Source organism: Dipodomys ordii, unplaced genomic scaffold, assembly GCF_000151885.1.
Source record: "Dipodomys ordii isolate 6190 unplaced genomic scaffold, Dord_2.0 Scaffold55, whole genome shotgun sequence".
NCBI lineage: Eukaryota > Metazoa > Chordata > Mammalia > Rodentia > Heteromyidae > Dipodomys > Dipodomys ordii.
In genome coordinates, this window is record NW_012267271.1 from 5,124,974 (window position 1) to 5,138,509 (window position 13,536).

General features: G+C 55.8%; 1 protein-coding gene across 1 annotated transcript in view; it reads left to right on the top strand.

Annotated features, from left to right (window-relative positions):
- Lrrc8a (leucine rich repeat containing 8 family, member A) overlaps positions 1–10,180 on the top strand; it is a 44,362-nt gene extending 34,182 nt beyond the window's left edge. Inside the window, exons 3-4 of the mRNA XM_013021454.1 lie at positions 2,063–4,227; positions 9,242–10,180. Coding sequence (XP_012876908.1) covers positions 2,071–4,227; positions 9,242–9,517 — 2,433 coding nt within the window. The 5' untranslated portion in view covers positions 2,063–2,070 and the 3' untranslated portion in view covers positions 9,518–10,180. The remainder of the gene's footprint in view (positions 1–2,062; positions 4,228–9,241) is intronic.
- The last annotated feature ends 3,356 nt before the right edge of the window (positions 10,181–13,536 follow it).

Below are 13,536 nucleotides of genomic sequence, written 5' to 3' on the forward strand. Positions count from 1 at the left end.
GCCCAGGCCCAGAGTTCAGGCCCCACGACTGGACCCAAAAAAAAAAAAGAGTTTCTCTGTCTTTCCTGCCCTGGCTGCCCTTATGTTTTTGGTCAGTCGTGGGGCTTGAACCCTGGGCTTGGGCACTGTCCCTGCGCTCTTCAGCTCAAGGCGAGCACTCTACCATTTGAGCCACAGCTCCACTTCCAGTCTTCTAGTGGTTTATTGGAGATAAGAGTCATACGGACTTTTCCTGCCCAGGCTGGCTTTGAACCATGATCCTCAGATCTCAGCCTCCTGAGTGGCTAGGATTATAGGGGTGAGCCACTGGCACCCAGTCCCTGGCTGCCTATGAACCACAATCTTCAGATCTTAGTCTCCTGAGCAGCTAGGATTACAGGTTTGAGCCACTGGTGGTGGGCTTCAGTTTTTACTTTTAAAATGCATAGAAAGGTCAGGACAATTATTACTTAGTGGAAAGGTCACAGTGGGTAGCCCTGGGGTGGATTTACTCTGCCTTTCTTATTTAGATCTCTTTTTATTTTTTTCCCCTCTTCCAAATGTGCTCCAGCAAGCACTGAGTGACATGTTTTCCCTCTTGTTTAGCAGGGTGGCCATGTAGGCCAAGGACAGGCCCCCCACACCATGTAGGCCAAGGACAGGCCCCCCACACCCAGCCTCACTTGGCTGGGTACAGCCTTTTGTGTGACATCGGCTGCATTTTCTGAATGTGGCTTCTAATCATTAGAGTCACTGAAGTCATGTGTTAAAAACCAGATTCCCAGGTGCCTCGTGAGTCCGGCCAGATTGTATTCCACAGGGGAAAATCTGCCGGCTGTGTTTCCAGGTCATTGCAGAGAAGGGCCAGGGTGCCTGTCATCTCCCTTCTTCCCCTGTCCTCCTCATGCGCCCCAAAGGATCTCTTGCTGTGTGTGAGCAGCCCCGCTTCCCAGCACCCCACAGTTATACCCACACATACAACAGAAGAGGGTTTGTGGGGCAATACTGAGGTTTGAACTCAGGACTTCACACTTGCTAGAGCAGGCACTCTACAGCTGAGCTATACTTTAGCTCTTTTTTTGTAGTGCTTATTTGGAGATTGGATCTTTTTTTTCCCCCACATGTGTGCTTTGGTTACGGTCCTTTTATGCTCACTGTTGTTGCTAGGAAACTGTTGTCCCACCATGCCCAGCTTCTTGAGCCATTGAAATGGAGTCTCTTGAACTTTTCTGCCTGGACTAGCCTGGAACTGTGGTCCTTCTGACCTTAGCCCCTGGGGTGGCTGGGATAGAGAAGCACACCACTGCGCTCTTCAAGATCCACGGCACTCTGCTTTTGGTTGACTCTTGGTCTTGCAAACTTTTGTATTTTGATGGTACTGAGATTTGAACTCAGTGCCTTACGATTACTCAGTTTGTTTGCTTGATTGGTGCTTTACCCCTTGAGTCAAGCTGTCAGCTCTGCTTTTGGCCCTTTGCTGGTTATTTTGGAGATGAAGCCTCACAGAGGTTGTTTTGCCCTAGCTGGCTTTAAATGTGATCCTCTTGATCTTAGCCTCCCAGGTAGCTAGGATTACAGGAGTGAACTTGCACACATGTAGTTTGTAAGCTCACCTCCTATGCTTTCCTCTAGCTGCACAAATCCCTTTTGGCGATTGCTGCAGTTTCTCTGTGGCTGGTTCCCAGGCTCCGAGTTTTACCCAGGCTCCTTTGGTCTGTGTGATTGGTCCATGGATATTCCAGCCCCCCTCTCCTCCCCACCCCCCGGAATTCCCACATGCCCTGAGTGGAATGCAGGAGGGGGAGGGGGAGGCTGTGTCAGCACCAGCCCTGCCTCCCCCAGGCACCCTTTTCCTGTCTTTTAATCAGAGAGGCTGCCACCTCCCCTGGGGCGGTTTCCCAGTCCACCCTTGGCCACATGGTTTCCACAGAGTCATCTGGTGGTCACCTTGGAGTGACCAAGTGATGTAAGATGGGAGTGTGTGGATGATGGAGGAATTTTTCATTGTTTCCTTCTGCTGATCCTCAGATGGCAGGAACGCCAGGGCCCCTCCCAATAATCCCCTCCTGTGGGTGCCTTGCAGGTTGAAACATGATTCCCGTGACAGAGCTCCGCTACTTTGCGGACACGCAGCCCGCTTACCGGATCCTGAAGCCGTGGTGGGACGTGTTCACCGACTACATCTCCATTGTCATGCTCATGATCGCTGTCTTTGGTGGGACGCTGCAGGTCACACAGGACAAGATGATCTGCCTGCCTTGTAAATGGGTCACCAGGGACTCCTGCAATGACTCATTCCGGGGCTGGGCAGCCCCTAGTCCAGAGCCCACCTATCCCAACTCCACAATCCTGCCAAGCCCCGACACAGGTCCCACGGGCATCAAGTACGACCTGGACCGCCACCAGTACAACTACGTGGACGCTGTGTGCTATGAGAACCGCCTGCACTGGTTTGCCAAGTACTTCCCCTACCTCGTACTGCTGCACACGCTCATCTTCCTGGCCTGTAGCAACTTCTGGTTCAAGTTCCCACGCACCAGCTCAAAGCTAGAGCACTTTGTGTCTATCCTACTCAAGTGCTTTGATTCGCCTTGGACCACGAGGGCCCTGTCCGAGACCGTGGTGGAGGAGAGCGACCCCAAGCCAGCCTTCAGCAAGATGAACGGTTCCATGGACAAGAAGTCCTCGACCGTGAGCGAGGACGTGGAGGCCACCGTGCCCATGCTTCAGCGGACCAAGTCGAGGATTGAGCAGGGCATCGTGGACCGCTCTGAGACGGGTGTGCTGGACAAGAAGGAGGGGGAGCAGGCCAAGGCACTGTTTGAGAAGGTGAAGAAGTTCCGGACGCACGTGGAGGAGGGCGACATCGTGTACCGCCTGTACATGCGGCAGACCATCATCAAAGTGATCAAGTTCATCCTCATCATCTGCTATACTGTCTACTACGTGCACAACATCAAGTTTGACGTGGACTGCACCGTGGACATCGAGAGCCTGACGGGCTACCGCACCTACCGCTGCGCCCATCCTCTGGCCACACTCTTCAAGATCCTAGCGTCCTTCTACATCAGCCTGGTCATCTTCTACGGCCTCATCTGCATGTACACACTGTGGTGGATGCTGCGGCGCTCGCTCAAGAAGTACTCGTTTGAGTCGATCCGGGAGGAGAGCAGCTATAGCGACATCCCCGATGTCAAGAACGACTTCGCCTTCATGCTGCACCTCATCGACCAGTACGACCCACTCTACTCCAAGCGCTTCGCCGTCTTCCTGTCAGAAGTGAGTGAGAACAAGCTGCGGCAGCTGAACCTCAACAACGAGTGGACCTTGGACAAGCTGCGGCAGCGGCTCACCAAGAACGCCCAGGACAAGCTGGAGCTGCACCTGTTCATGCTCAGCGGTATCCCTGACACTGTGTTCGACCTGGTCGAGCTGGAGGTCCTGAAGCTGGAGCTCATCCCCGACGTGACCATCCCACCCAGCATTGCCCAGCTCACGGGCCTCAAGGAGCTGTGGCTGTACCACACGGCTGCTAAGATCGAGGCTCCGGCCCTGGCCTTCCTTCGGGAGAACCTGCGGGCATTGCACATCAAGTTCACCGATATCAAGGAGATCCCACTGTGGATCTACAGCCTCAAGACGCTAGAGGAACTGCACCTGACGGGCAACCTGAGTGCGGAGAACAACCGCTACATCGTCATTGACGGGCTGCGGGAGCTCAAGCGCCTCAAGGTGCTACGGCTCAAGAGCAACCTGAGCAAGCTGCCCCAGGTGGTCACGGACGTGGGTGTGCACCTGCAGAAGCTGTCCATCAACAACGAGGGCACCAAGCTCATCGTCCTCAACAGCCTCAAGAAGATGGTGAACCTGACCGAGCTGGAGCTGATCCGCTGCGACCTGGAGCGCATCCCCCACTCCATCTTCAGCCTGCACAACCTGCAGGAGATCGACCTCAAGGACAACAACCTGAAGACCATTGAGGAGATCATCAGCTTCCAGCACCTGCACCGTCTCACCTGCCTTAAGCTGTGGTACAACCACATCGCCTACATCCCCATCCAGATCGGCAACCTTACCAACCTGGAGCGCCTCTATCTAAACCGCAACAAGATTGAGAAGATCCCCACCCAGCTCTTCTACTGCCGCAAGCTGCGCTACCTGGACCTCAGCCACAACAACCTGACCTTCCTCCCCGCTGACATCGGCCTCCTGCAGAACCTCCAGAATCTGGCTGTCACAGCCAATCGGGTGAGTGGCCCGCACACAGCAGAGCCCAGGGGCCCAGTGTCTCAGAATAGAGAGGATTTGATTGTAGTCCTCACCCGGAACCCGGTGCTTTTTTCAGTTTCAGACTCCCAGATCCCAGGGCTGGGAAGGTGGCTCAGTGGTAGAGCACTTGCCTTGCATGCCTGAGGCCTTGGGTTCGATTCCCCAGCACCACATAAGCAAAAAGAAAAAAGCTGGAAGTGGCACTATGGCTCAAGTGGTAGAGCGCTAGCCTTGAGCTGAAGAGCTGAGGGACAGCGCTTAGACCCAGAGTTCAGGCCCCACGACCGGACACAAAAACAAACAAACAAAAAACAGACTCCCAGATCCCATCCCAGATGGGCCGAACGAGAATCTTATCCCTGGGGTAGGAACCTGCCTGTGTCACAGAGTGCTATGGATTTCTCAGCAGAGGTGGTGTGGGTGGGCCAGGTGTATCCCCAAGGTGACCTTGAGCCCAGTTCCTCTTGGGCAGCAGGTACAAGACCCAGGCTTCTCTCTCAGGGCTTTGGGGGGGGGGGCGGCAGGGAGAGGCAGGACTTAGCTTGGAGCTTGTTTCCTCCCTCAGTTTGGATTGGAAGCCAAGGGGCCCATCTGGGTTCTGTCCCTATGGCCTGAGCTGGCTGAGGTAAAGGCAGAGCCCCCTCCATCTCCCGGCATCCCTCACTCCCCCTAGCCCTCCCTGTCTGGACAGTGATGGGCAGAGATGGCCTGAGATGGTTGCTGGCTTGTCACCACCTGCCTTCCCAGGGGAAACTGTAGGCAGGAAGATCACGGCAGGCTGGCATGGAGGAAGACACTCGGTCTATTGGGGGTCATCATGTGCTAGTAGCGTTCCTGGCTCACTTGGGTGAGGCGGAGGGGCTCCTGCAGCTCTGTGGCGTGCCCTCTGCCGTGGAGACCACACAGGCCCTGGGTGCTCCCCCTGCCCACTGCTGGAGGAGCTTCAGGGATGAGGAAGCATGAAGCAGTAGCCCCTGGTGCTGTGGACCCTGTGACATCCCCCTTCCCCTCCCCCAGGAGCTCCCAGTAGCCTCAGGCCCTGTGTGCCCCTCCTGGGCTCCAGCATGGCTCCAGCCCGTCCAGTCCTTCTCTAGCATTAATGAGGCTGGAAGGCCTCAGTCCACCAACACTACAAGCCTCTGTCCCCAAGCCTCCCTCTGCAGACCAGGACAGAGTGCAACAGATCCTCCCTCCCTCCCCCAGCCAGCACTCCTCTGACCTTGAAGCCTGTTCAAGGACAAGGATCCATCTCAGACTGGGTAGACTTGCCCCTTCTCGAATGCCAGGAGGGGACACTGAGTGGCTGACACTGAGGAGCAGTAGGATCTGTGGGTCCATTGAGCAGGGAGATGGGAATTCCGAGGGGGAAGAGCTACATTGGAGAAGCTGGGTAGACTTGCCCCTTTTCAAATGCCAGGAGGGGACACAGAGTGGCTCCTGGTGGCACACAGCTGGAGCCCAGTTGCCCAGGGATTGAGTCAGAATCCTACCAGTCCCCAGTCTCCAGACACCTGCTCAGCCCAGGTACCAGGCTGGGCTTTGCTGCTGGAGGGTGTAGTGGGGCCCATCCCCCTCCTTCCCCAGGTCCTCACTCAGGGCTTGCCTGTTAGTGTCGTGCTTGTTGGCTGAGGTCACCCCTCAGGAAAGGCACTGGCAGGTCCAGCTGTTCTGGAGGAAGGAGACCCTCGACACCCTGTTTAGCACACCGCTTAATCACATCCTGTCCCCGCCCACAGGAGCACCCCAGGCCTTTAGAGGGAAAAAGTCTGCTTGGGCTGATTGTGGGCAGGCAGCGCCCGACACCCGCCCCCCCCCACACACACACCTTGTAGGCCACAGGCCTGGCTTCTTGTCAGCCATCCTAGACTGTGGCGGAAAGGGAGGGGCCGGTGCGGCCTGGCTGTAGACCTGGGGTCCTGAGTTTTCCGGGTTCACACTCAAGCTAATGAATGCTTCCATATGGCGGGTGTCCCTTCCTCCTGATCTGGCTCACGCTTCCGAGAGCTCCCAAAGTCCAGCTGTGCTGGAGGTGCCCAGGCTCTGGATAACGGAGGCCCACCGGACGCAAGCCTTAGCCCTCTGTCCTGAGCCTCTCACAGAGAGGAGGGAGGAAGGGCGTGTCACCTGTCCCTGGAGGGAGGGCTGGACAGCAGGCTGAAATGAGCTGCCCCTGGAATGTGGACTTTCCCCCAAGGACAGAGGACAGAGACAGGGCTGCGCTCAGGGTCCGAAGGAGGCTCCTGTCTGTTTCAGTGTGGCTGGACACCTTGCCAGCCCATAAACTGATGCCCGCCAGCAGCGTGGCTCTTTTGTCCAGTGCCTAACAAATAGCAGTGTTCCCAGAAGGCTGAGTGATTGCAGGGCTGAAGGATGGAGTGACTCACCATTTAGCAAGGTTACTTTTTGTGTGGTTTTGCTCTGGGGCGCTGGGAATCAAACCCAAGGCCTCACATGTGCTAAGTATGCACCACAGTACCACTAACCTGTACCTGCAGCATGAAGCAAGGTTTTGTTTGTTTCTCCTAGGGTTTAAACTCAGGGCCTGGTGCTTGTTAGACAAGTGCTCTACCACTTCAGCCATCCATGTCTCAAACCTTGAGAGACATGTTTCTACTGTTTCTGCCACCAGGGGTAAGGCCAACAGTGAGGAGGGAGCGAGGCCTCAACTGGCCAAGGCTGCTGGGGACAGAAATGTGGCTGGATTTGGAATGGGGCCCATGGGTGGCCAGGGAGTCTTGCTAGGTGAAGGGTCATTGGAAGAGGGGTGAATGTATGGCCGCACTGAGTCGTCTTCATCCTCTCCACGCTTGTGAGTGAAGAGGGTCCTTCACACGATCACCCAGGCATTGGACAAGGTAGAGGAGGAAGGTCTAGCTGTGACTCGGGGTGAAAGACCAAAAGGGGTATAACTGCTGACAGCCACACAGTCAAGGTGGACAGAAGGACAGCAGCAAGGTTATGGTGGGATCATTCCAGATGGTGGATCGAACACCTGCTAGACCAAGGCCATTTCAGCACTGATGGAGGACTCCAGGGCTTTCTGAGGGGGACACTGGGAGATGACTGTAGGCTGTCAGTGGACAGGGACACTTGTGCAAGAAGGGACAGGTAGGCCATGGTGGGAGCCACACTACTGAGTGGGGGACAAGCTATCGGCAAAGGCAGCTTGGTTTGGGGAAGGGGAACCTTCTGGGAGAGATCTAGAGCCAGGCTGACGTCCTGTACATCTCAGCTCTGTGGTATTGGGGTCCAAGGCTGCAAAAAGGTCCTGAGGGGTGTTGAAGCTAAGGGGAAAACTGAGGCCCGAGAGGGGAGGAGGGGCCTCCAGGATCTGGCAGACTAGGGATTGGGCTGAGTGAAGAAGGAAGGCTTGTCTCCTGTCCTGACTTGCCTTTGTCTGTCCAGGCCTCGGTCTTCTCAGCAGGGAGATGGAGGCCGTGCCAGCGGCCCTCCGAGTGGCCGCTGCTCAGCCTCACCACTGTCCCCGTGTGGGAGTGAGGCCAGGCTTCCTGCTCTGAGGCTGTAGAATAGTCTCTCCCTGTGCACAGGGGGCAGGGAGGAGGTGGCACCCCTAGTGCTCTTCCTAGATGCCACAGCCACGGCCTGGATGTCCCTACTCCAGCCCCATCATTTGCCCCTCATTCTACCATTGGTGCGGCCACTCAGCCAGGTTCAAGTCCTGGCACCACCACTACCTGCTGAGCCTCTGGGCACCTCAGCTTCTGTGGCCTCCATGGCCCATTACGAAGTGGGGAGAGCTGGCAGAGCACGTACAGGGGCCTTTGGAGTGAGAGTGGACATGGCAAAGCCAGTGCTTACTATGCAGCGAGTGCTGCCTCTTATTCCCAGTCGGCCAAATCAGGAGGGGCGTCGGCCGCTGCTCAGCTCCCACATAACACCTGCAGCCATCTGTGCTCACCCTATGCACAGGTGAGGGAAGCCAGGCCCCAAAGGGGCAGCGCTGGCACCCCTGCCACTCAGGGAGCTGACCCCGCTTCTCACAAGGAGCTTCCAGAAATGGTTCTTAGCTCGGTGCCAGTGGCTCACGCCTATGATCCTAGCTACTCAGGAGGCTGAGGATTGCAGTTCAAAGCCAACCCAGGCAGGAAAGTCCCAGAGATGCTTATCTCCAATTAATCACCAAAAAATTGGAACTGGAAGTTAGGCATGTCGAAGCCAAGGGGAAAACTGAGGCCCGAGAGGGGAGGAGGGGCCTCCAGGATCTGGCAGACTAGAGATTGGCTGAGTGAAGAAGGAAGGCTTGTCTCCTGTCCTGACTTGTTCAGAGACAGTGGCCAGACCCTGAGTTCAAGCCCCAGGACTGTCACAAAAATAAATCATAGAGTGGGGCTGGGAAGGTGGCTCAGTGGTAGCGTGCTTGACTTGCATGCATGAGGCCCTAGGTTCAATTCCTCAGCACCACATAAGCAGAAAAAGCTGGAAGTGGTGCTGTGGCTCAAGTGGTAGAGCATTAGCTGTGAGCTGAAGAGCTGAGGGACAGCGCCCAGGCCCAGAGTTCAGGCCCCACAACTGGCCAAAAAAAAAAAAAATAATGTTTAAGCCAGACAGGACCAAAGAGCCTGGCCCCTTGTGAGCCCTCAGAGTCAGACCAGTATTGAGGAGGTGGTAGTTGCCAGTGTGGTACCCCTCAGAGTGCCAGGTGCTGGGAGCCTGCAGACCCACCTTGACCTCTTAGAACCTGAAGGCCCAATGATTCGTAGTATGAGTAGGAATGTGGGGGGCTGTGAGCCCCAGCATTAGTGGTATGAGTGGGAATGTGGGAAGCTGTGGGTCCCCGGAGGTCAGGAAGGCTTCCTGGAGGAAGTGTCTACAGGAATGGGACCTAATGAACAGACCCTGGCCCAGATTATACCAGTGCCAGGCTCCCAAAGGGCTGGAGTGGGGACCAGAGAAGGTATGGGAGGAAGGGGAGCCCCGAGGCCCCACCCCAGCCACACACACAGCTCACCAGGCCCTCTGGCTCCTCCCGCAGATCGAGGCGCTCCCTCCAGAGCTCTTCCAGTGCCGGAAGCTGCGGGCCCTGCACCTGGGCAACAACGTGCTGCAGTCCCTGCCCTCGCGGGTGGGTGAGCTGACCAACCTGACACAGATCGAGCTGCGGGGCAACAGGCTGGAGTGCCTGCCCGTGGAGCTGGGCGAGTGCCCTCTGCTCAAGCGCAGTGGCCTGGTGGTGGAGGAGGACTTGTTCAACACGCTGCCGCCCGAGGTGAAGGAGCGGCTCTGGAGGGCCGACAAGGAGCAGGCCTGAGCAGGGCATCCGCCAGCTAACAGCGGGACCCCCTCCACGCCCACCCCGGCCAGCAGCCAGGCCCCTCCAGGGCTCCTCTGGACAGCAGCCCAAGTTCAGCAGGCAGAGCGGGGGGGCCGGGCATGAGCCAGGCCAGGTGAGAAGACAGTGTCTGAGGGGCTGGCCCCTCCTGCCCGGCGGGGCAGGCGCCCAGCTCAGGGCACCTATGTGGACAATCAGGGTCTCCACCCTGGGGGCATCTCTGTCTGGGATCAGAGGCCATGCCGGCGCCAGCAGCCCAGGGACTGGAACTCATTAGCTCTTGGTATTTATTTCCCTCCACCTCCCTCCTCTTCCTTCTAGATCACACACATTCCCACGAAAACTCAGCTCTGTCTCTGAGCAGGCCAGTGTTTCCCCTCTTCCCTTTGGGGTGATACCCACAGAAGTGGGTGCCCACTCACACTTGGTTGAGTGGTGGAGGATGAGCAGCTGCAAGGGCCCCAGGCCGGGCTCTGGTGTTGGAGCGGAGAGCGCAGAGCCCGTTGCAGGGTAGCAGGGCTGGGCCTGGGTCCTGCTCGATCAGTTCTTGTGACAGTTTTAGATTTTTAATTAAAAACAACAACAACAACATTTTTTTAAGCTTTGAAAATGGATGGTTTGGGTATTAAAAAGAAAAGAAAAAAACGACACTAAAGGCCAGTGAGTTGGAGTCTGGGGCGGGGTGCAGTTTCCTGTCAGCTCAGCATTGAATTGTATTTCCTGTCTCAGGCCAGGGCCCAGGCTGTCTTCCCAATCTGGCGTGACCTTGGTCCCCAAGTTCTGTTTGTTCCTCATCTCTCCTGGGATGGGAACTTCATTTTTGTTTTTGTGTTTTTAGTTTTTTGGGGGGGTGTCTTTTCTTTCTCTTCCATGGGTCTTGGCAGGCACTTATTTTTCGTGACTGTCAGCCTGAGGGAATGTTCTGGAGCTGCCAAGAAGGGAGGAGACTGGGGTTGGTTTGCAGAAGGAATGGTGCTCCATCCTCCCCTTACTCCTCTCCCTTCCTTGCTGCCCTCTCTTCCCCCCCCCCGTCCCCCACAGTGTTAAGGAGCCCTGGGGGAGCTGCTTTGCCCAGACTCTGTTTCCCCACCGCTGGCCTAGCCTCCGCTGCTTACACTGGCCCTGTCACCACCGGTCGTTCACGAAGAGCAGAGATTTAGAGGCGGTTGGCCGGGGAGGTCACTGCCAGGAGGGCAGGCTCCCCTGTTCTGGGTCCCAAGCCAGTTTCCTTCCCGGGTGCCTGGTTTGCGCACAGGCCTAGCCAGCGCCTGGTGGCGGGAAGCTACCCTGCTTTAGATCAATCACTTGGGTCCCTACTTTAGAAGGGTCCCCGCCTTAGATCAATCACGTGGACACTAAGGCACATTTTAGCGACTCTTTGTTTTAATAATTATGTTCGTCCGTCTGTCCATTTGTGTTCTCTGCGTCGTGTCATCGGATGTAATCCTCAGCAAAGATGCAACCATGAAGCAATCCGTTACACAAGGGTCTGAACTTGTAGACTCAGTTCAAATATCAAATAAATCTATAACACCACAAAGCCTGTGGGGGTCTCCATGAGGGCTGGGGGCTTCCCTTCTGGCTCTGAAGTCTGCCAGCCCCATTGGCTAGCTGGTTGAGGAACCAGTTCTTGCGTCTCTGGCCCATGACACCTGGAGCTCCTTCGAGGCAGAGGGTGAGAGCTAGACAGAAAACCTCCGTCAGGTGTAGGGCCTGGCCAGGAGCCCACAGCTGGCCATCCCAGTCACCTGTGGTTGGGCCCTCATAAACTTTGATGGGTTAGAGGCCACTGAGGAAGAGCCACAGTTGAAGACCCCATCCCAGCCCAGTCATCCTGTGTGGGAAGCCAGGCAGGACCTTTCCCGTCTGCAGCCTCTGTTTCTCCATCTGTATAAGGGGCATTTCCCACTTCCACTCTTTTTTTTTTTGGTCAATCGTGGGGCTTGAACTCTGGGCCTGGGCGTTGTCTCCGAGTTCTTCAGCTCAAGGTAAGCACTCTACCACTTGAGCCACAGCACCACTTCCAGTTTTCTGGTGGTTAATTGGAGATAAGAATCTCATGGACTTTCTTGCCCAGGCTAGCTTTCAACCACGATCCTCAGATCTCAACCTCCTGAGTAGCTAGGATTACAGGCATGAGCCACCAGTGCTCTGTGGTCCACTTCCACTCTTAATAGCAAGTCCCCAGCTTGTGCAGAGGTGGTTGGGAGTCATTATGGGGAAGCCTGGCCTTTCTTCCCCAGAGTCTGGTTGAAGCCCAGAGGGCCTTCAGATCCTAGGTCTGCCTAATTTTTCAGAGGAGCCTAAATATCAGAATGGAAATGGCAACCGGCAGGCCCATTCCAAGGAGCAGTGCTTGTGGAGCTGCTGCGGTTCCTGGATCACAGCACCTATGCTGGGGCGCCCTGGTGCCTTGAACACTCCTGTACCACTCAGTACCCCTGGCCCTGGGGTAGGTGCTGGAGGAAGGTCTACACTGGCTCAAGTTACAGGCACTGGTAAGTCCAAGATGGGAAATCCAAGATGGATGAGATGCTTCCCCCCACCTCCCCACCCCACCCCCGCCCCAGCTAGTAATTCACTGAAGATTAATTATTCATGAAGATGGGCCCAAGTACCTCCCACTGAGGCCCCACCTCCACAGCCATGCGTGGGAATCCAGCTTCCCATGGTTGGACCTCAGGTACTGCACTCATGCAGTATCCTGTACATAGGAATTTTTAACTGAGGGCCCGTACCCCAGGAACAGCCTCATGTCTCTCCTCCTGCTCCCAGGAGCTTTGTGCGGGCTCAGCACCAGCAAGAGCCTGGGTGAAGAGAAAAACCCGGCCTGTGGCCTTAGGAGACCTGGCTGCTCAGACATGGCCTCCAGCCCAGGCCTCAAGACCTGCCTCTCAGGCCTGAGCCTAGATTCCTTCTATCTTCTGCCCCCAGTCAAGGGGCTGCTGACTGGAGGCTAAACAGCTGGACTGTGGCCCTTTAGAAGACCCCCTTTTTGTATCTCCATTATGGGGGTCTTCTGGCTTGTTGGGTCTGATCCCCTGCCCCTGCCCTTCTGCCACCTCCCCCGCCCCCTCCCCTGGCCTTAGGTCCTTTGCAGCCTGTGTCTGGAACTGGTTAGCTGTTGGAAAAAACAAGGGTGAGGAAACCACCCACCCTCTTCCCAAATGCCCGTGGGAGGAACAAAGAGCAAAAGCTAAGCCACTCCAAACCCCATCCCTCCCCAACCCCTCCGGCCTTTCCCACTGTAGTGGGCTTCTCTCTAGAGACAACCACAAATTGGAAAACTAAAGGAATTTCAATTTTCTTTGAACTTCCCAAATTCAAGTTCCACTTGGGAAGCTCAAAGAATTTAAAAGCCAAATCAAGCCCGGTGCTAGTGGCTCAAGCCTGGTCATCCTAGCTACTCAAGAGGCTAAGGGGCTGGAAGGGGGCTCAGTGGTAGAGCGCTTGCCCTGCTTGCACAAGGCCCTGAGTTTGATCCCTCAGCACCATATAAGCAGAAAAAGCTGGAAGTGGTGCTGTGGCTCAAGTGGTAGAGTACTAGCCTTGAGCTGAAGAGCTGAGGGACAGCATCCAGGCCCAGAGTTCAAGCCCCATGACCGACAGCAAAAAAAAAAAAAAAAAGGCTGAGCTGGGTGCCAGTGGTTCACACCTGTCATCCTAGCTACTCAGGAGGCTAAGACCTGAGGATCACAGTTCAAAGCAGCCTGAGCAGGAAAGTCTGTGAGACTCTTATCTCCAGTAAACCAGAGGTGGTGCTATGGCTCAAGTGGTAGAGCGTTCACCTTGAGCTGAAATGCTGAGGGACAGCGCCCAGGCCTAGAGTTCAAGCCCCACAACTGATTAAAAAAAAAAAAAAAAAAAGGCTGAGCTCTAAGGACTGAGGTTGAATGCCAGTCCAGGCAGAAAAGTCTGTGAGACTTTTATCTTCACATAACTACCCAAAGGTCAGAAGTGGAGCTGTGTGGCTCAATTGGTAGAGCACCAGCCTTGAG